We start from the raw sequence: 22,823 nt of genomic DNA, 5'->3' as shown, positions 1-22,823 counted from the left end.
ATTGCCAAAATGGTATGATCCTCGTTTCATAATAACACCCGCGAAGATCCGACTGTGAGATTCGACTATTCGGGGTCACCCCTAGTCTAAACTAAATTTAATGGCAATCCTTCCGATATTTGCCAAAAACCATAAAGGTCAACCTCATGGTGGCGCTAGATTAAAAATCAGGGGATCATCAAAGTCAATAAGATTCATCCTCTGGAGACAATGAATGTTTTTACTAACTTTAATGGCAATCCATCCAATAGTTGTTGAGCTATTTCAGTCTTGACCAAAGTGATGGACCGACCACCCGACCGCCTGACATCGCCATCTCTAAAACTACAATACCAAGATCAAGAATACTTAACTTTAACCCAACATGGACGAGAAATCCTAAAAGTGCTATAAATGAAACCCCTAAAATGTCAGTGCATCCAACTCCAAGATAACTAAGGAAACTTCATCCTCTGTGAAAGACTGTGAAAGCTAACAAGTGGACCTTGAGTTGTGTTGTCAACAATCTTAAGTATGTAAGAACTTGACACTTACTGCATGTTTTTTCTCATTGTATCAACATCCAATTGTCCTAGTATTGTACGTGGGACCCTCTTTAAGTACAGATCTTGTGTATGACTGTGTTTACAGCAACAGAGAGTCTTAATGTTCTTTGTAAATGTACTAACGGCCAAAAACATGCTTTATTTGTACATCCTCTTTGGTCCAGCAGGTGGCGCTTTGCCCTCAGCTGAGTCAGACTAAAAGGAGGTCAGCTCTGAAAAGGATGCTAGCTCGCTGCGCACACACACACACACACACACACACACACACACACACACACACACACACACACACACACACACACACACACACACACACACACACACACACACACACACAACAGAGTTTTCCATCCATGGCTTCCTTTATCTTACTCAGTTTTTCATCTGTTGTCTTCTGTCTATCTCAGAAACGGTATAGCTTTCTCTCGAGGTTCGGTTTACATCATTTGGCATCGTCCACTGCCCACTGGCAAAAAAAAATATACCTTTCAACTTCTTTCTTTTTTTCATTCTCCAGCCATCTTCTTCTCTCTCTCTCTCTCTCTCTCTCTCTCTCTCTCTCTCTCTGAGTCTGCAGTCATTCATGCCACATCCCATGCAAACTCTTCTCCTTATCTTCTCTAGTTGCAACATCGACATACTGCATCCCCCACAGATTTTCTCTTGCGTTCATTCACTTCACATACACTTCACTCTTTCCTACAGTATCCTCTCTGCATGGCATCAATGATATACATCTTCCTCTTCATATTCAGTAATAAAGTACATTTCTTAGACCCACAGCATCACTACTTGTAATGCTTAATGTCTTTGATCCTTACTTCATGAGTCTATACACTCATTACCGTTGGTCCCTGCAAGTTCTTCAACTGAGGATATTTGATATGTAGACTGAAGTTACTCCATACTGTACAGTACATTTTGGCAACCATCCAAGAGGGTTGAACTCTAGTTTTCAATATTGTTGTTAATGGTACCATCAGAGTTGAAGTGTTTTAAGACTGTAGCTAATTTATTTAAAGGGGAATAATTCTGATGTTTTTTGAGGGTTTTCTTGAGTCTACTATTTTCCAACTACTGACAATGGCCTTTACAAGAAGACTGGAATAACAAATGATAATGTTAGCCTGGCACGTGTCGTAATAACATATAATTCATGTACGAATGATGTGCTATGTAAAGAAATAATTAACATTTTAATATGCATTCATTCCACTACTCAACTGTTCAGGTGTAAAAGGGAGCTTACATATTATGCCACATTTGAGGCAATGAAGCAAATCAGACACCAACCAGTCCAATCAACAAGGCAGAAGAATGGAACTTGTTTATGGGAAGCCATTGTTTACAACAGCCAGGGCCGTATCTTCTGTACCACTGATAACTGAAGTGATGTCTGAGAATTTAGGGTGTTTAATAACAAGTTGAGGAATTAACAAGTTTGCATTTTACCCACAAACTACACATGGAGTCTGATATTTTGCAGACAAAAGATTGGCACATTTGATTGTATTTAGATAATCAATATGAATGTAAATTAAAATATAACAAATGGAATGTTAAGATTTAAGCATTTGGGGAGACAAAATTACATAATTGAACAACTGTAAAAATAATGATTTTGTTTTTAGTAGTTCATCAAAAATGTCTTCACGTGTTAGTGACACTGGTGGTACTTATTTTTGGTGTTAATGACCTCCGCAACAACATCAACTATGTTTTACATGCACACTAATATTACATTATTTTTCTGAATACAATATTTTCTGAATATGACAATATTCCAAATTTGATACAGTTCATGTAAACCTTTTGTATTCCGAATTAGGCCACAATACAATTTGCTGCATTTTTGGGAGTAGCCTACATTTTTATGATAATGCGGGGTGATTTCTTTGTTGTTTTCTGTTTCTGTTTTGTGCTCGTCTACTTTAAGGGTGATGACACACTGAATCATCTCTGTGGGTTCAATATCAACTTGCACTTGTGGTTCATACGTCAGTAAGGATAACAGCGAGCTAGGCAATACGATGCCACTGTTTGGACTGAACAGATGAACTAATCACAACAGATGAACACAGCAGGCTCTGCTCATTACATTTGAAAACCAAAATGGCAGACTGGACAGTTCTTACAGTTTACTGTGTGAGACGCAGTCATATTGACATCAGGACTGCAGACAGTAGAAAATCCAGGGTATGAAACTTGGGATTATTTCACTCATTAACTGAAAGCTTTTAATATAAATCTTGTATTAAGTTGGAATCAGTTGTCTGAAAAACCCTTACTCACCAAACAGTCTGGACAGAGTATTTTAGAACAAAGACTCCATAGTGCAGAACCATGTGAGAGCGTGCATAAAGGCCCATTACAACACAGGAATATGGATTCAGGAGCACTAGACAACGCTGGCATTTGTGTTTCTCTTTTCCTATCTTTGATTTCATGGAGTAGTTTTTTTTTTTTTTTTTCTTTTTTTGTTTTTTTTTTTGTTTAGCAAATGTAAATCCATTGTTTCCAAAAGAATGCGGCTCAGGTACAGATTGAGGTTTGCGACGATAAATCTCTCTTGGTGCTGCCTTTGATGGCGAGCCAGTTTCGTCATGCACGGTCGGCTGCAGCTGTTTATAACGTATGACTCAAGCAATATGATTAGATGAGGAAGAACATCATTTATCACAGCCGCCTCCATTCCACCTGACGCATACGAAAATGAAAATAGTCTGCACGGATGCGCCTGATCCTATATGACTTACAGACGTAAGTGTGTTTAGATATGCCCTAATTGTCTATATAATGCAGTAAGTAGGTTATTGTATGAACAAAAAAAGAAAAGCAGAGTGTTCAACTTCCATAATTGACCGTCTGCTGGACTAGAAGTTTAGAAGATGTGGGGAAAAAAAAAAAAAAAAGTTAGATCTGTAGAAACCAGGAGTATTCAGGCAGATGTGAATGTGACGTCTGTTATTTTCCCCAGAGAAAACATTTTTTGTTGCTTTAAGCTTCCACTTGGCACCTTGACAACAAACAATTACATTATCTAGGACGAATAGGTTGACCTGTGTGCACAAGGCAATCAAGAGTTCAGAATGAATGAGTGTTATTCCTCTGTGCTATAGACCTCCATTGTTGCATAGCTGTGTTAACAGAGTGTACGTACAGTATCTGGAGGGCGGAGATCTTGTCTTTGAGCACTTCCTGGGCTTTGTTGAAGTCTGACAGCATGTTCTGCGTCTCTCTGCTGTGGACGGCGCTCATTTCGGCGAGCTCCCTCTCGTGCCTCTTCGTCAACTCTTGTTCGTGAGCCCTGAGGAGAGAGAAGAGTGGACGGTTGAGTTTCTAAGTGTCTGTTAATCTCACTTAAGAGGACACCTCAAATGTGATTCTGGTGAAAACAGACCTAACCGCAACTTAAACTGGCTACAATCTAATCTACAAAATATGGATGACGATTCAAACTCAACTGGCTGTGGTATGAGAGCGATAATACACTCTGAAGTGTCCTGATATAGACAATAACAAAGTCAACACTGTGCAGTGGTGTGAAAGGTATTCAGATCCTATACTTAGGTAAAAAGTAGCAACTCAATCATGAAAAAATACTATAATACAAATAAATCCTGGATTAAATATCTACTTAATAAAAGTACAGAAGTATTTTCAGATAAATTGACTAAATATCAAAAGTAAAAGTACTCATTAGGCAGCAGAATTACTCTGTGTAGCGTTGTAATATTATGTATTATATTATTATTACAGATGCATTAACATACACAGCATTTTAATTCTATAGCTAGTCCAGGTGGACCTTGAATAGTTTTTTTGAATAGTTATAGTTTAGATCCTTTAATTTGTTGTACAACAACGCATCATGTCTAATATGTTCAATTTAAGGTTTTTAAAATATATTTCTTTTACAAAAATTACACTTCCTTCTAATATTTAGTTAAATATGAAGTAGCATCAAATAGAAACATTTACTTAAAGGTCCCATTACATGCTGCTTTTTGGATGCTTTTTTTTTATAGACCTTAGTGGTCCCCTAATACTGTATCTGAAGTCTCTTTTATATAGACCTTAGTGGTCCCCTAATACTGTATCTGAAGTCTCTTTCCCGAAATTCAGCCTTGGTGCAGAATTACAGCCACTAGAGCCAGTCCCACAATGAGCTTTCCTTAGGATGTGCCATTTCTGTGTCTGTAGATATTGAGGAGGAGAGGGGAGGGGGGGCAAGGTGGAGGGTGGGGGTGTGGCCTTGACCAACTGCCATGCTTTGCTCGTTTGCAAGCCATGATGTCTCTCTCTCATGGGCGGGCCAGTGAAATTTTCATGCCACGGGACCTTTAAGTACTTCAGTAAATGTACTTTCAAGGATTTCTTTACCTGTAGCTTGTTTTTGTATATAAAGACGAAGTACAAACTGTATTAAATTGAAGTTTGAGACCATTATTGTTACGTGCAATTTTTACACGTAAAACTAAATCCTTCCTATTCACGAAGCCGTTTGAACGAAGCCATAACAGTGACATCACACTTCAAGCTTTAGGACCAGAGTCAACCACTGACCGAAATGCCCTCGCAGCTCAGGAATAAAACACATTTCTAAACGGTTGACATTTCCCTTTAAGACTTAATCAGGACCTGCAGACTCTCCTCTCTATGCCCGTCTCTACCAGGAGGAGGAACATAATGGATTGTTCCACAGAGGAAACGTTGGTGAGATTAGAAAAGGGAGATGGATGCACAGAATTAATTCCTAGAACATAATCGCACAAATTAGATAGAAATGCGACTTTTTTGAGTTTGCACAAAATAATAGCAGAACAACGTGAAAAGTGCAACAAAACATAATTGTGGTATGACATGTATGTATACTTGATGTACAACATAAAGTAAAACATATGTACAGAATGTGTGTAATACATTCTTCTTCCTATTAAACATGTTCAATCTGCACATGTTGAGGGCTTTGCCACGGAAAGAAAGAAGCTGAAGAAAGAGGAGGATGACGGGAAATGGGAATAAAAGATGATAATAATTAAATGAGGAGTAGAAAAAGGCTGATGAAAGGGATGTGAGGGATGAAGGAGAAACATGGATGTCTGTCTCCCTCTCACTCTGACTGGGCCAACTCTCCCTGAGGGGCACACATCTTATCTCTCTCTGCTTCCTCTTTATTTATTTATCTGCCTATTTTTATCCCTGTGACCAGGATTCAGACGTGGGAGTTACGTAACAGAGGGAGAAATGTTCATAGCATGGGCCTGCCGGCACAGAGAGAGAGAGAGAGAGAGAGAGAGAGAGAGAGAGAGAGAGAGAGAGCGAGAGGCAAGAGAGAGACGACGCATATACGTAAAGACTAGCAGCTCATGGAGTTACTATAGAAAATGAAGCACCATGGCAGCAGTCATCAAACACACACACACACACACACACATGAAGAGAAAACTTCAAACACACACATCCATCCATCTAATGAGCAGCTGGACCACATTAGCCACACAGCACTTTAAAAAATTCATGACATGCCGCAGGGGACAACATGATTATAGATTCCATTTTTCTTTTACCCTAAATAACCTTCACATCTCCTAATCAATGGGCTCCTGACACTGGTTGAGAGAAAGAGATAGAGAGAGAGACAGAGACAGAGAGAGAGAGAGGTTTGGGGCTTTTATTTCCCTCACTTTCATCTCACTGTGTTTTCACGATGACTGGAGCAGAGTAGGGTTGCAGAAACTATCGTCATCCAAATATAATAAGACAAGTTAAATTTACCAACATGCACTGATGACAGGAGAGCAGAAAGAGTTGAGTGTGGGTATTTCTGTGTGTTTTCTGTGTCGAGGCTATCCTGAAATGTCAGTGATAATGTGTTATTAATGCTCTTAGTGTTGCTACTCTGTACTGTACTGTATTCACCTAAAATGATCGTTGAGCATTTTGGTGGGAATCACTGTATTCACTTTCTTTCCGAGCGTGAGAGGAGAAGATCGATACCACTCTCAGAGATAAGAGTGGTATCAATCTTCTCATCGGATTCTAGGAAAGAAAGCACGTACGAGTATTTCCCAAAATGTTGAAGTATTTCTTTAAAAGAACTAAAACCTACATTTATGGTCCTTAAAACTCAAAACACCACCACATCAGAAGTGCTTATCGCCAAAATGCAGGCAAAGAAAATGAAAAGTAGGGAACTTAAGTAGCACCACTCTCAAATCATGGAAAAATATTCAGCAGTTTGGTTGCCAGGTTACAGCGTATCATGCATTGTGAACACACTGCTAAAAATGTCCGACTGTGTGACCATGAATATTTCAGCAACAAAATCTGAAACACAGAAAAGAGGACTCATCTTATATCAGACATGAATAAAAAGAATGATCAGTTTGGCAGCTACTGGATTTTAAAAGGATATGAAGAGTAAGAAAAAGTCACATTTGTATTATAAATGATGGCACATTAACGAACCAAGATGGCAGGGTTATTCAGATCAATCTGTGTATTACTATTGAGTCTATCATCAATCAATCTCTCTATTAGCCAAAGTTTGAACTAAGGCTTTCATTACAGTATTCTATTGTTCCCGTACTTCAGTGCTGAGTCATACCTAGTCTCGCATTCTGGCTAATCCACACAACAATCTGGAATGGGAGAAAAACGTGCTGTGGTTAATTGGCATTTCTATAAACCAATCACAATCGTCTTGGGCGGTGCTAAGCGCTGTACGGAGCAACGGTGCCTCTGCAAAATAGCCTCGGGAAGGAACTTGTTTTGGTGGAACACGTGCACGTAGGGAGGCAAGCTCTAGATTTAAAATGGCTTTGAGTTTGTGATGAGAATTTTACTCAAAAAAAAGATAAATATAATTTGATTGTCGGTTCTAGCTTGGAGGATGTTTCCCGAATCGACCGGAGTTTAGAATGCCAACACAAAGAAAGACATTTTTGGCCAGATGTCCGTTACCTTCCCCTTTCTTTGTGTTGGAATTCTAAACTCCGATGGTTTATCTACACTGTTAATTTAAACAAGTTGACTTTACTTAAAAAATTTATGGAAACTCATTGCCTTGAAAAAAGTAAGTTCAATGAACATAGTAATAGTAAATTAGTGCAACTTTATTGTTCTGAGTAAACAATACTTAATAAACTTATATTTTCTAAGTGAACACAGCTTGTTTATTCTGAGTAAGTAACAATCAATAAGCTTAAACTTATTAAGTGAAGACAACTTGTTTATTTTAAGTAAATGACACTTAATTAGCTCATGGTTTTTAAGTTAATCAAGCTTGCTTTTTCTGAGTAAGTAACACTCAATAAGCTTATACTTGTTAAGTGAAGACAACTTGTTTATTTTAAGTAAATGACACTTAATTAGCTCATAGTTTTTAAGTTAATGCAGCTTGCTTTTTCTGAGTAAATAATTAATTAGCTCACATTTTTTTTAAGAGCACTACTTAATACTACTGACTTGTTTTCTGCAAACCGAACCAGAAAACAAGTCAGTAACATTAAGTAGTGCTCACTTAAAAAATGTGAGCTAATTAAGTATTTACTTAAAAAAAGCAAGCTTGATTAACTTAAAAACCATGAGCTAATTAAGTGTAATTTACTTAAAATAAACAAGTTGTCTTCACTTAATAAGTTTAAGCTTATTGAGTGTTACTTACTCAGAATAAACAAGCTGTGTTCACTTAGAAAATATAAGTTTATTAAGTATTGTTTACTCAGAACAATAAAGTTGCACTAATTTACTATTACTAAGTTCATTGAACTTACTTTTTTCAAGGCAGTGAATTTCCATAAATTTTTTAAGTAAAGTCACCTTGTTAAAATTAACAGTGCAGGACTTTATCATTATTAGTATGTTATTACTCAATTCTATTAAGTTGTACTTAAGTTATGTTTTTAAGTTAAGGAAGAACATGTTACACCAACTACAAAAAATTAAGTTAGTAGAAATTTTTCTAAAACTTTGAGTATACTCTACTTAATCTATTTAAGTACTTTGAACGTTCGGATTTACAGTGTATGGTTAACCGCTCCTCAGATCTCTGCAGGGTAAATCCAGACAGCCAGCTAGACTATCTGTCCAATCTGAGTTTTCTGTCTTTTTCCCATCCCGGAATGCTGTGTGGACTAGCCAGACCCTCCTCCGCGGCACTGTGGAGGAAGGTCTACACCTGAACAATTCTGTAAATGAAACGTCCTCGATACATAGGCTAAGTCATACCTTATCTGCTGATTGGCTTCGCTGCGAATCTTGAGCACCTCCTTGCCCTTGAGCTCCAGCTCTTTAGTCAGAGTGCTGATATTCTCGTTGAGCGTGTGGATCTGGTGATCCAGCTGAGCGATGTGGTTCTTCCTCCTGGAGACCTCCTCCTGGAGCTCAGTGATCCGGCCCAACAACTCACGCTCCTGGAAGAAGAAAATAAAATGAATGTCCATTTTCATGGTTTAAAGAGTTAATATCCAACAGTGTTATCCGTCCAGTAATGCTTTTAATTACTTCTTGAAAAGCAAAAATCAAAGTCATAGCAATTTCTACCTCAGCAACAATCAGTTGAGACCTCAGGGATGTCATCTTTACATGAACTGAGAGGCACTGCATGTCTTATATATTTAAGTTAATCCAAGTTAAAAAGGTCAAAGGTGACGCCAAATCATCCAGCAGCGAGCCTCAATGTTAAAATTGGTGTATAACATATTCATGCTGTAAGCATTACGTTTTCCATTTATTATTGGCCTGTATTAATTGAAATAGCAAGACAACACACATGTGTACAGCTTTTGCAGAATTGTGAGGCATTGTGAGTAAACTTAAAATGTTTAAACCTTTACCTTAATGAGGTAAAACTATCAAGACAATAAACGGAACAGATGAGACAATGGATACTGAATACAGCTATGTGGACAAAAAATGTTTCTCCATGCATTAAAGTGATCTGTCTTTGTGACATTGTAAACAATGTGCATTGTTTTTTATTTATTTATTTTTTACCTTTATTTATTCAGGGAAAGTTCACTGAGAAGAAGCTTCTCTTTTGCAGGAACCCCCTGATCACATTCACAAAGTTGCACATTCATTGTAGTTATTAGTGAAGCTTCTTAAAATGGTTTTGGTTGCTTGGTAAATGTACTGTATTCTATTTTATGTAAATGTGGGTGGACAACATTTTAATATAATCCATAAAATTCAACAGCATCACAAAAAAATCAACACCTTTCTGAGACAATTTGAACAACTGAAAAACTGAATATGATAAGCTTCAAAAACACAGGATTTAGTGGAAGGCTGTTGCATTAGATTACACTGGGTGTACAGTACATAATAAGCTAGCAACTCAGTATATTGTTCTGATTTTGACTATTGTCTCTACTTGTATTATGACAGTATAACAAATAAACTGGAACTAAAACTAAACACGTTGTTGGGCAGAGTGTTTGAAACACTACGGTTTCTTATTGACAGCACAAACTCGACCCATAATTATATGAGTCAAAGTTGCACAATGGCATTTAAATGCTGATAAACTGACAATGAGTGTTAATGAATAAACTGAAAGTGAATGGTAATATTCATTGTCATTGACTCTCAAACAATGAATCCTCATGAATACCAATGTGTAGACAATTACAAATTACAATCTATGCTGTAGACTAAGCCACTCTTGCTGTTCTCATGAATGCGCTGTATGGTTCCAATATGAATTATAATATGTATTACACTTGACTTTATTACTAATTACTAAGTATTCCTTTGCCAGTTTTAAACCAGCTCTGTGCCATCTTTGTGTGGGCAGTGTTCGTCTAAAAACACAGCCCACACTGCCATGACACAGAGCTGTATTTAAATCAGCAACATATCTCTTTAAGGGCAACTTTAGAAAAGGCTTGGACAGAAGTGTTAAGATGACATCTCTTAGACCTTTAAATTGTAAAGGTTATTGTGTGTTATTGAGTGTTGCTCTGCTGGTGGCTAATGTAAAGCAACGTGCTACGTTGTACAGTAAGTATCGGCTCATATGTCAACTGTTATTACATCATATGTTAAAAATCAAATTCATTTATAAATGACAAAAACACAATTCCAATCAACATCAGCAGGAATGCAGGTGCTTGTCTGAATAACTCAGTCATGACTTATCATAGTTGTCCACATAACAGAATGACGTCCATATAAACCAACTGTCCAAGATGACTCACGACCCCCGCAGAGCTGCCCTTTCCTTCTGAGCTCCACAGTGACACAAGATCTGGCTTACATTAGCTGGGATTTCAAAGTGAGAAAGTGTTTTTCTCAACAGGGGGGAGTGAACAATGCATAGGTTCAATCAAACACTCACATGAAGACCACACACAAACTGCCTGATTTTACAATAAGTCCAGTTTAATAGAGATGTCGCTCTAAATGAGTGGCTCACTATTTCTAAAACCTGGTATATAATTATAGTTTTTAAAAAGTTCTTAAGATTTCGGTCCTGTTTGATAAAGAAGTGTTTAAGTTGTTGTTGTTTGTTGCAGTACTGGACTGTGATGAAGAATAGATTCATGCGTCCTGTTTAAAGATAAGGCTGACAATATTCTATATTTTTCTTATTGTCGACAAATATCCCATAAAAACTATACCAAAAATAAATTGATCCCTTAAACTTAGGCCTGATATATTTCTTATTCCTCTGTGCCGTAGAGTTCCAATTTTGTTCAAATTAATAACAGGGAGCCACACTGTTGCACTGGGTGACATGTTCCTTAATTATGATGAACATGGACACAAGAGGACCAAATGTTTATTAATCCCTGGGTGAAAATAGTCCCCAACAATATCACTGTTAACTCCTGTTGGGTAATGTTTCATAAAAACTACAGCACCCAGCTGTGTGAGAAAATAACACACTAACTAATAACTCATTTTTATAAAGATGTATAACTACAGCAGGGACCAGTGGGCTCAGGGCCACAGACAGACCAACCCTATGCTTTTGGATACTTCTACACACATCAGATTACAAATGAAAATGTCAAACCAAAAAGTGCAAAGAAAGATAGACTCATGACAAATTAACTAAATCTGTCTTCCCACTTCACCAAAAAAAGACACTAAAAACAAGATGTTGTAGAGCAGCGCAGCAGCACAAGTGTCTTATGCTAGTTTAAGACCGACGCAGTTGTCAATTTTTGGGGCAGTGGTGGCCTAAAGGTTAGAGACGTGAGCTTGTGACCGGGAGGTTGTCGGTTCAATCCCCAGACACACAGGATAAAATCTGGGTTGGGAAAGTGAAAGAACAGCTTGATCAGATCAGACTGTGGTTGTACTGGGCAGCTTCCAGGTATGAATGTGGAACTGTGTGAATGTGATTCTCAAAAGAGAGGCTGCCTCTCAATGAACCTTCCCTGAATAAATAAAGGTAAAAAAACAAAAAAATTGAATAGCAAATGCACCTGCGCCCATTGGCGTGCTGGTCTTATAGGGAGGTGTGTTCAGGTGCATTCTTGGTGTATTGCTATCCTGAGGCAGCGGGAAGTGATTGCGCCATTGACCAATAAAAACCTTTTCTAAAGTCAATAACGCAGCATTTCATTGTTATTTTAAAGGTGCTCTAAGCGATGTTGGGTGACGTTACTTCTTGTTGACGTTCAAAGTATTTTCAAACAAAATGGAGACTAGCTCGTGCCTCCCTCCTCCTCATCCCGTCCCCTCCCTCCTCCTCATCCCGTCCCCTCCCTTCTGTGCTTCAGCGCACTATTCTGCCTGCTCGCTTACACTTCACGCATGAGCAGATTAGTTTATTCTCCTGAAAATCTCTCCTTCCTGTTTAGCAAATCCGCCATCATAATAGCAATGCGGCAAGGTACAAACACGCCTGGCTTTTAAAGGGAATGGGAGATGACACTCTGATTGATTTATTGCATATTACGCCCAAAACACACCTATGATTAATTAAGACACAAAGTACAACGAAATTGAACCATGCACCTGGCGTACAGACCCTTCTTTCCAGCGTTAAACTAGCAAAAGTGGATTTGTACACGCCCTAAATGCACCTGAGCCAGGCACTTCACGCTGTGCGCTTAGATCGTTAAAATAGGGCCCGTCATTTTACTGGGAAGTAACCAAAAAGAATCCTGCACATTGTTGGTCCCCTGTACTCATTTTATTAACATCTTCTTGGTCTGAATTTTACCTGATAAAGGTCTAAGAACTGAACTAGTATTATTAAAGTGACTTTTTATATATAGATGGGTTTTGTTCGCGAGTGAGGGGACAATGGAGCGGAAGATTGGTCGGAGAATCGGCGCAGCGGGTGCGGTATTGCATTCAATCTATCGCACCGTTGTGACGAAAAGAGAGCTTAGCCAGAAGGCAAAGCTCTCGATCTACCGGTCAGTTTTCGTTCCTACCCTCACCTATGGTCATGAAGGCTGGGTCATGACCGAATGAATGAGATCCAGGGTACAAGCGGCCAAAATGGGTTTCCTCAGGAGGGTGGCTGGCGTCTCCCTTAGAGATAGGGTGAGAAGCTCAGTCATCCGTGAGGAGCTCGGAGTAGAGCCGCTGCTCCTTTGCGTCGAAAGGAGCCAGTTGAGGTGGTTCGGGCATCTGGTAAGGATGCCCCCCTGGGCGCCTCCCTAGGGAGGTGTTCCAGGCACGTCCAGCTGGGAGGAGGCCTCGGGGAAGACCCAGGACTAGGTGGAGGGATTATATCTCCAACCTGGCCTGGGAACGCCGATCCCCAGTCGGAGCTGGTTAACGTTGCTCGGGAAAGGGAAGTTTGGGGTCCCCTGCTGGAGCTGCTCCCCCCGCGACCCGACACCGGATAAGCGGACGAAGATGGATGGATGGATGGACTTTTTATATTGGATTTCAAAAGTTCAAAACAGCTTTATCTTGTCATAAGGATCCCTCAGCCATCACCACGCAAAGCTGCCAAGTTCGGTTTTAAAATCCACACAATGATGGAAGCAGAGTGGGCCTTGTTTGCCAAATTGATCATTATGATTAGAGACTTGAATGAAGAGGCAAAGATGTGATGTGAAGAGGGACATTTAACTCCATCAGAATCATATTAAATATTGTCAGGTTATTGTCTACTAATGATTATCCACTCTGCAAACATCTCATTCCACATGCCTCTATAACAATTTATGCCAAGGGCTGTGTTCATATATCCAAAAGCCATAATCTTGTATAATAGCCTCATGGTCGCAACCTTCTGTCCCACTATCTGTCTCTATCTGAGTCTCTTTGCTGTCCATAAACCTTGCGGTGCAATTAAACACAATGGGGACAGGGCAAATTAATCTTTAATGACTCATTTACTCATTTTACTCTCCATCTCGTCAAACTCCTGGCTTCATTCTAGGGATGAGAGGAGGCACAAAGGCAAAAAAAGAAGAAAAAAAGGATGACAGACTAAAATAATAGAACAAAGAAGAAAGAGCATACATTTTCAGTGTATTCAGGATGATTTGAAGTATGTATTAGATTGGGACTTTTTTTAATTACAGCAGATATCTCTGTTTGATGTTCAAATTCATGGCAGGCGACTGGTGAGATAAACCTGCTGGCGTGTTGACTGTGGGCTGGTTTAATCTCTCACGTTGTGTCTGTCACTCTGTCATTTCTTTCTATTATCCCTTTCTAATCTCGCTTTCTCGCCCAACTGCTTTGTTAAGCAAACAGCACTATAAAGGAGAATATGTGCACCATCTTTATTTTTTGCTCTTTTGCCAGAGACCCTCTATATTCTAATTTTTAATTCTTTGAAAAATAAATAAAGTTATTCAAATATTTATCAGGGGAGGACATTAGCTGGCCGAATCTCTGGACTGAAATTGGGTGGGCTTTTCTGAGCTACTGAAAATGGAAAAATGTATTAAATATGATGGGTGGAAATTACCTGGCTGGTATCATCCATCCAGTACGACAGATAGCAGAACTAATTAGTACTACACTGTTTTTTTTTATAGAATCCCTTTAATGTATACCTGTTTGTACATTTCAAGGGACAATTGTAATGTCTAAATGACCATTCACAGGCCTTTAGAGTCTGTCAACAGTAGGATAGATCTACTGCAACACACTGAATAATCCTCTGGCTTAAAGCTTTAGTGCGTAACCTTTTTATATTAATGAACGTCCGTTACATTCAAGCCATTGCCAAATGAGTTGCTACAAAGCTAATTCAGACTCTCAGCTCCACAAAACTCTGTATTTCTCAGTTCAGAAATTGGGTGTCGTCCGGCGACTTTCGCACGCAGAAATTCGAGTGAAGATAAAGACCTCTTCTGAAGAGTCCATCGTGTTTTTTTAATCCTCTGTGTCCTCCTTGGTTACTAGCAACTGCGTCATTATTTATAATTCCTCATGAGGGACACAGAACCTACGCAGTATAGCTTTAAACTTGATCCTAGGGCTGCTCGATTTTGGGTGGAAAAAAAAATCACAATTATTTTGGTACATTTATTTTACACGATTACTCATTGACTTTTGGAAAGATGTTGCAATTAATGAATTTAAAAAACAGTGAAACAGTTAAACAAATCAACAGTGAAAACACCTTGAACTGTGAAATTTCCCTTGATACTTTTTCGTTTTGGAATTCCCCTTCAGAACACAAGACAAAACAAGAGTTTACTTGCAACGAAATGTGCAAAATAATCGCTCTTCTGGATTACTAGTTTTTGTGATCGTAAATCGTAATCGATACTTGATCCAATTTAAAACATATGTTCTCAATCAGCTTCTTAGTGTGATTGATGGGGTCCCACATGGACAAAATATTCTCTGCCTTAGTTTGAGCAGTTACAGTTACTTCACATGAAACATTTCTGTAGTTTCTATACTTTCTATGTGCTCTCCTCACTAGTTGAAGTGGGATTTCTTTGCCCTGGGTTTGCCTCTCAAACTACTTACAGTCCACTCCACCTTATCACTGGAGGTTGTTGAAGCTGAATGCAGCCTGAGAGGGAGACAGCAGACACTACTCAGGGCTGACATGAGCACTGCCACCGCCTCAGCTTTATTCATATTTTCATTTATTTACATATTTTTCTAAAGAGATGCTAGAATTAAGCATCAATTAAATCAGTAAAGATGCAAAAAAAACTTAACCTATCATGAAGTATCACTATCAGAGTAATGGAACATGATGACGGGCTGTGCATTAACAACGCAGAGATTTACATTACATTTATATTTCTATTTTGTTTATTGAAAGCACAATAACCAGTTTTTATTATAAAACTAAACCTACGTCCTTGAGAGAAATATGTTTTCAGAGGCTTTAAAGTTTCTAGAGATTAGAAAAGTATCTTGGCCACTATTGGGTCTGCCCATTAATAAACAACTAGATCTGAATCACAACTGCACAATTAATGCAAAAAAAATGAGAGAGGAGAGGAAAAAAACGAGACAAAAGAGACAGCGCATCTAAGATGCTTTGCATATATTGATAAAATAATAATAATTTTATGTTCAGAGAGAAAGAAACACTTTGTCAAAAACAATAAAAGTTACATCAAAAATAGAACAATGTCATGGAAATAGAACAGAATAGATATCGGTTGTCAAGAAATGCTGATGATATGATAATTGATCAGACAGCTCTGGTAGATCAAACGAGTAAAGTATCTCCAGGGAGACAGATGACAATGTGTGCACGCACGCACACACGTACGTGCACACAGACACACACACACACACACACACACACACACACACACACACACACACACACACACAGTACTTCATCAGCCTCCTTCTCCCCGTCTGTTAAGTAATTGGAGGCACAAAAACATTATTTAACACAGCGTGACAACTGTCTGCAGCTGAGCTCTTCAAGACTGATGACTCAACTCAAGAAGTTTCAGTTTCTGTGCCATTAGGACTCCGGCGCAAGGAATTAATGTAAACACAAACTCTCTGTTTCTGTCTCTAATGTTGTACATGCAGCGTTTTGACCCAAAAGAAAATCCACTTGGTCAAAGCACAAAGGAAGTCAAATAGAACTCGTAATAGTAGATGGTGAAAGGCCAGAAAGCTTAAAGTCACTTTTAAATTAGTGACCCACAGTACATAACCTATGCACTGAGACACATAATATAACTGCAATGTTCCCAATTCAAATCCTTTGTTGCATGTTGTCCCCTCTATCTCTGCCCTCACATTTTATGTTTGATTCTCTGCTGTACCCAATCAAATGAAGTTAAAAATGCCCAAAATGTAATCTAAAAGAGGAAGAAGAGAGGAAAACATATTTATTGTAAGATATTTTACCAAAAGTACCAGTGTTCAGGCTGAATTGTTAAATTGGTTGATTTTGTGTTCTTAACGGATGTACATTGCATCTATTTTGGAAAGGCACAGTTGCTGCATCTGGTGCTTAACGCCAGGACGGTTGGGATTGGTTAAAAAAAATACAAACAAGCTAGAACATTTTTTCCCCCTATCCCACAATAGATAAGTGGTGTAGCCAGACCATACTCCAGCGCTGACACAGTGCTGAGAAGATAGGTCTGGCAATGTGAGACTAGCTGATTTGTGATGTATAAGCATGAAAAACAATATGTGATTTTTTTTGTTAAAGATCATTACTCAGAAAATCATGTTGCTTACTGAATTCATATTATGTAAAAATCACCAATTTCACTACAGGTGTCGTTCCCACTATTTGTATCTTCCTACATAGAGTGCAGATAGTTCACATTTATCAATGCACATGTAAAATTTATTCACTGATAACAAATAAATAATGTGAATCTACTTGGGGATCAAAAAGAAGCTTGTGTGCTGCAGGAGCGACTGAAATCGGAACGGTTTCCATTATATTTGATGCAGCCTTTTAACTGACGGGCAGTTCAGACTGTAACACTTGACTATTAGCCTTTATTGACTTCCTATTGCCTTGGCAACTACAGATGAGAGGGACTGATGATGGAGTGTGGGGGGTATTGAAGACGACCAGCTGTGCTTCTCTGCAAGAACATCTGTATCACAAGGCGATGGGAGAGGAACTCATGGTGTTTGGTGTAATTAGTAAGATTTACAAGAGACGCAAAGAGGGTGGCTTGCCGGGTGATGTGTGTGTGTGTGTGTGTGTGTGTGTGTGTGTGTGTGTGTGTGTGTGTGTGTGTGTGTGTGTGTGTGTGTGTGTGTGTGTGTGTGTGTGTGTGTGTGAGCCTGCGGCAGATGGTATGTAAGGGCCCCTGGGTATCTAATTTCTATGTGACAGCCCGCCCAGCACAGGTATGAAAAATGTAAGCATCTAAACTATTTTTCTTATCATGTTTACCTTTTGATGTATTTTTTTTTTTTTTTTAATATTAATTGTTTCGTCTTTAAAATGTCAGAAAATAGTAAAAAATAAACAGCATTTCCAAGAGTCCAAGATGTCCAACATTTTTTCTAACAATACAATACCACAAGATATTCAAAAATTCTAAATTGGTTGTCGATTCATTTTCTATTGATCAACTCATCAATAATTGACTAAGCGCTTCAGCGCCAGCTCTGTCTAAAGTCTAATAGTTATAATCCTGAAGAGTTTTATGAAATCCAGCCCCTGTTTTTGTTACTATTCGTGGCCGGCATTATTTCAGCAATAGCCACTCAGTATATTTACATTCAGTAATTACCTCTCTGTAAAGTAGTTTTAATTGTTAGTGGTGTGGAGTACTGGATTCAAGCTGCCTTCACACAGGAAACCATGCAGCATGTTATCCAGTACCATTTGATCTCATTAATATCAGCCTCACTGCTGACTGTCCACTCTCTTTAACTGAACACTTCCTACTGCTGCTACTTCACATTAAAAGCATTCCAGTGGCGAAACATGGGGTGGCTTTTATTGTGGACAAGTCACAGGAAACACAATTAAGTATCAAATCGCTTAATCAACCAGGACTAAAACCTTATGAATTAGAACTTTAAGCTTTCAAATCTCAATACAAACATCGACTGTCAGCAGCTTCATTCCAAAAATATTAAACAGCTTTGTCCATTTCTTATCAGTAAATCCTACATTAAGCGTGTGTTATAGAATCGCTTCCATGGAGACGGTGGGTGAATGTGTTAGCAGAGAGAATAATAGTGTGAAAGAAAGGTCCTGAACATCCCGAGCACTGTGGATTTATTCTAATCACACAATCTCATTTTGACTAGAAAGGCATTCATCATAGTAGCTTTGACAGAGATTTCATGTGTGCAGCTGTACATTTCTGATTTATATTCACTCCAACAGATGGCCCAGATGCTTCCATGATAAACTGGTGTCCTACCTGTATCCGGTTGTTCTCCAGCGTTTTCTCCAGCTCCATCTTGGCAGCGGCTGACTCCTGTTGGTGGGTTTGTCTCAGGTGTTCGATGGCTGATGCATGGATGTGGTTCAACTCTGATCGCAGAGAGGCTGATGGGGAAAGTGTAATGGAAGAAAAGAACCCAATAAGTCATATTTCATTTGTACAGAACAAATCACACGTGGAGATAAAGCTTGTTCCAGACTCAGTGATTTTAAAGATTGTTGAAAAAGCTTCCTCCAACATTTTTTCTGCTCGCCAAAAAGTGCCCATTAGATGCAAAAGCATTTTTCATTTCATTTTTTTTATACATTTTAAATAAAGCAGAGTGCTTTGGCTGCTTTTACCCAAGTGGCCTTTAATCCTCACTTCAATGAACTATCATTGCAAACAGTCTAATGGTTTAGAGAAGCATATAGAGAGGGGACACACAACGTTATTAGCTTTCCATTTGAACGTAAGACAAATTCATAATGTCAGAATAAAGAAATGCATTCACTGCAGGTTTTTTTAAATGATGGAAATATGAAACACAATATTCACATACACTCTCACCTGAGAACACACATTTAGAAACACACACATTCACACACAAGGAGAAAATGAAGGGAAGAGATAAAGAGAAATTAAAGGTAATAAAGGGATGTCAGGATGTGGGAAGTTAGAGATAGATGGGAGCAGCTCTCCAGTGTCAGGACCATGACCAGAAGGTTAATGGAAGAGCATTAATCACAGCACAGTACTGGTGGGTTTGCACTGAAAACTGGGTAAGATGGAGATCATTTTTCTGCACTTTAGAGATGTGACTTTCTACTAATATTCTCATTGTTTCAACTGTTGTTACATCACATTATATGGCATATAAAAACAGACAGCTGCAACATTAAAAGGATAAAGAGATGAATGCATCAATAATTATAATACAATAATATAATACATATCAATCTGAATTGAGACATTCTGCATAATGAATACTTTTAATTTTGTACCTTAAGTATATATAAATATATATATTTCAAGATTATTTTTTGGGGCTTTTTTGGGGGCTTTTATCCTTTATGGCTTGCAAACAAGCAAAGTGGCAGTTGGTCAAGGCCACACACACAGTATTAGGGGACCACTAAGGTCTATATAAAAGAGACTTCAGATACAGTATTAAGGGACCACTAAGGTCTATATAAAAGAGACTTCAGATACAGTATTAGGGGACCACTAAGGTCTATATAAAAGAGACTTCAGATACAGTATTAGGGGACCACTAAGGTCTATATAAAAGAGACTTCAGATACAGTATTAGGGGACCACTAAGGTCTATATAAAAGAGACTTCAGATACAGTATTAGGGAACCACTAAGGTCTATATAAAAGAGACTTCAGATACAGTATTAGGGGACCACTAAGGTCTATATAAAAGAGACTTCAGATACAGTATTAGGGGACCACTAAGGTCTATATAAAAGAGACTTCAGATACAGTATTAGGGGACCACTAAGGTCTATATAAAAGAGACTTCAGATACAATATTAGGGGACCACTAAGGTCTATATAAAAGAGACTTCAGATTCAGTATTAGGGGACCACTAAGGCCTATATAAAAGAGACTTCAGATACAGTATTAGGGGACCACTAAGGCCTATATAAAAGAGACTTCAGATACAGTATTAGGGGACCACTAAGGTCTATATAAAAGAGACTTCAGATACAGTATTAGGGGACCACTAAGGTCTATATAAAAGAGACTTCAGATACAGTATTAGGGGACCACTAAGGTCTATATAAAAGAGACTTCAGATACAGTATTAGGGGACCACTAAGGCCTATATAAAAGAGACTTCAGATACAGTATTAGGGGACCACTAAGGCCTATATAAAAGAGACTTCAGATACAGTATTAGGGGACCACTAAGGTCTATATAAAAGAGACTTCAGATTCAGTATTAGGGGACCACTAAGGTCTATATAAAAGAGACTTCAGATACAGTATTAGGGGACCACTAAGGTCTATATAAAAGAGACTTCAGATACAGTATTAGGGGACCACTAAGGTCTATATAAAAGCATCCAAGAGCACCATGTCATGGGACCTTTAAGTATATTTTGATGCTTTTGTATCAAAATTGATTACTTTTGTAGTCAAACAGAGTATTTCTACACTGAGGTATTACTACACTTACTTAAGCAAACAATCTGAGTACTTCTTCCACCGCTGCTCATAGCTTGTTATGTGACCATGACAGGGCATTATGCTGCCTCTTTTTGTAAATGTTTTCCATTCTTCGGACCATAGAAAACTGTAATACTTTTTTGAAATCCAACTGGGCAGAACCATGTGTACTTGTGTATGCATAACAAAGTTAACAGTCTTATATCCCTATTTACTGCATGAAAGGACGGAGGTTTTACTTTTCAGTTGTTTTTTGTTCAGTGTAACCTCAGTTTCCACAGTAAAATCCCTGGACCAAATTTGACCAAAATCAAAACTGTGAAACTGTGCTTAATTTTGTTGAAAAGGAAAATGTGCGAAAAGGTCATGGGAGGGTGACTCTTTCTAATGCGCGCACGCACACACACACACACACACACACACACACACACACACACACACACACACACACACACACACACACACACACACACACACACACACCCACACCCCCACACTAGGACCTTACCCAGCATGGCTTTGCCCTCGTCCTCCAGTTCAAAGCGGAGCGTTTGCAGCTCTTGTTCTGACTGCTGTTTGAGCGTCTCGATGCTCTGGCGGTGAGCCTCTCTGAGAGACTGCAGCTCTGCATGGTGATGATGGCGGAGACGCTCCTCCAACTCCTGATGGAGAGATGAGAGGGGGAGGAAATGGGGTTGTGGTGGAGGAGGTGTAGGGGAACAGGGGAGGGCAAGAGAGGATAACCGAAAGGAACAAAGAGACGTACAGGGAGAAAGAGGACAAAACAGAGAGTGGGAAGGAAAAAGTAGGTTGGAGAAAAAGAGTAAAGAGAGGGAGAGACAGAGGAGCATTTGCGGATGAAAAGTTTAAGACGTAGGAGGAGATGATAGAGTGGGAGAGAAAAGTAAGAGAGATATAAAAATGAAAATGGGGATGAGAGGCAGGGAGAGATAGTGAAGTATTTTAGTATTTATCATTTTTAATCCTCTAGAAGGGCTGAAGGAGAAACTGGCCAATCATCACACACTGACTTAAAGTGCACTAAAACACCATCAAAGAAGAGAAGAGAAATCTGTTTCTGCTGTACAGTTTCTGAGGAAAATAGAGATATGATCACCTCTTAAGTAAAAATACATTAAAAAAAACAGACTATTCTCCCTCATATTTGAAAGATTTTTCGTTTAAAAGGACTGCTGACAGTTTCAATGGATTCCTGTGCAGAACGACATCAACTGTGACAGAAATTAATTCAAAGTCACTTTACCTTAGAGTTTTTAAGGATAAAAAAGGGGACGTCACCTCACTGTCAAAATGCATTTGTAAAATCAACAATTTTTCTTTTTCTCCAGTAGCTTCTGAGAAAAACAGAGGTTCTGCTAATAATTAGGAGTATTATGGACTGGTGTTAATCACCATTATGTACTGTAAGTTTCAAAAAAGGCTGAAGAGTCCAGGCAGAAGTTTTCTGTGTGTACAGATGTTCATTAATAATTCTATTTGTGGAGGAAACAACATTTTGAAGTAAAGTAGACGATTAACTCAATTGTGTTCAGTCAGTTTCATCCAGCTGTTGTTGATCACGGTTTTATTATTAAGAATTTAACAAACAACGTAACGGGAACAACATATTAGAATATTAGCAAAGAAAACTGACAGGCACTTAGCATCAGGCATTAGCACTGCTGACTGGAGGGCTGCCACAACACACACACACACACACACACACACACACACACAACCTACTAACATTACACTGTTGGCAGTCGGAACGTTTACTCTGGCAGAAAGAGCTGTTGTTGATGCGTGAGGAGCCACATT

The 22,823-nt window shown here is 38.7% G+C and overlaps 1 protein-coding gene across 2 annotated transcripts in view; it reads right to left on the bottom strand.

The window, feature by feature from the left end:
• fam184ab (family with sequence similarity 184 member Ab) overlaps window positions 1–22,823 on the bottom strand; it is a 179,314-nt gene that overhangs the window by 23,508 nt on the left and 132,983 nt on the right. For both annotated transcript variants that reach the window (XM_028604891.1, XM_028604892.1), the window contains exons 15-18: window positions 21,514–21,667; window positions 18,824–18,951; window positions 8,778–8,962; window positions 3,706–3,852 (exon numbers count right to left, since the gene is read on the bottom strand). In XM_028604891.1, the coding sequence (XP_028460692.1) occupies window positions 3,706–3,852; window positions 8,778–8,962; window positions 18,824–18,951; window positions 21,514–21,667 (614 nt within the window). The remainder of the gene's footprint in view (window positions 1–3,705; window positions 3,853–8,777; window positions 8,963–18,823; window positions 18,952–21,513; window positions 21,668–22,823) is intronic.

This window comes from Perca flavescens, chromosome 18 (assembly GCF_004354835.1).
Source record: "Perca flavescens isolate YP-PL-M2 chromosome 18, PFLA_1.0, whole genome shotgun sequence".
Lineage (NCBI taxonomy): Eukaryota > Metazoa > Chordata > Actinopteri > Perciformes > Percidae > Perca > Perca flavescens.
The sequence above is the reverse complement of the archived record's forward strand: the minus strand, read 5'-3'. Positions and strand labels throughout refer to the sequence as shown.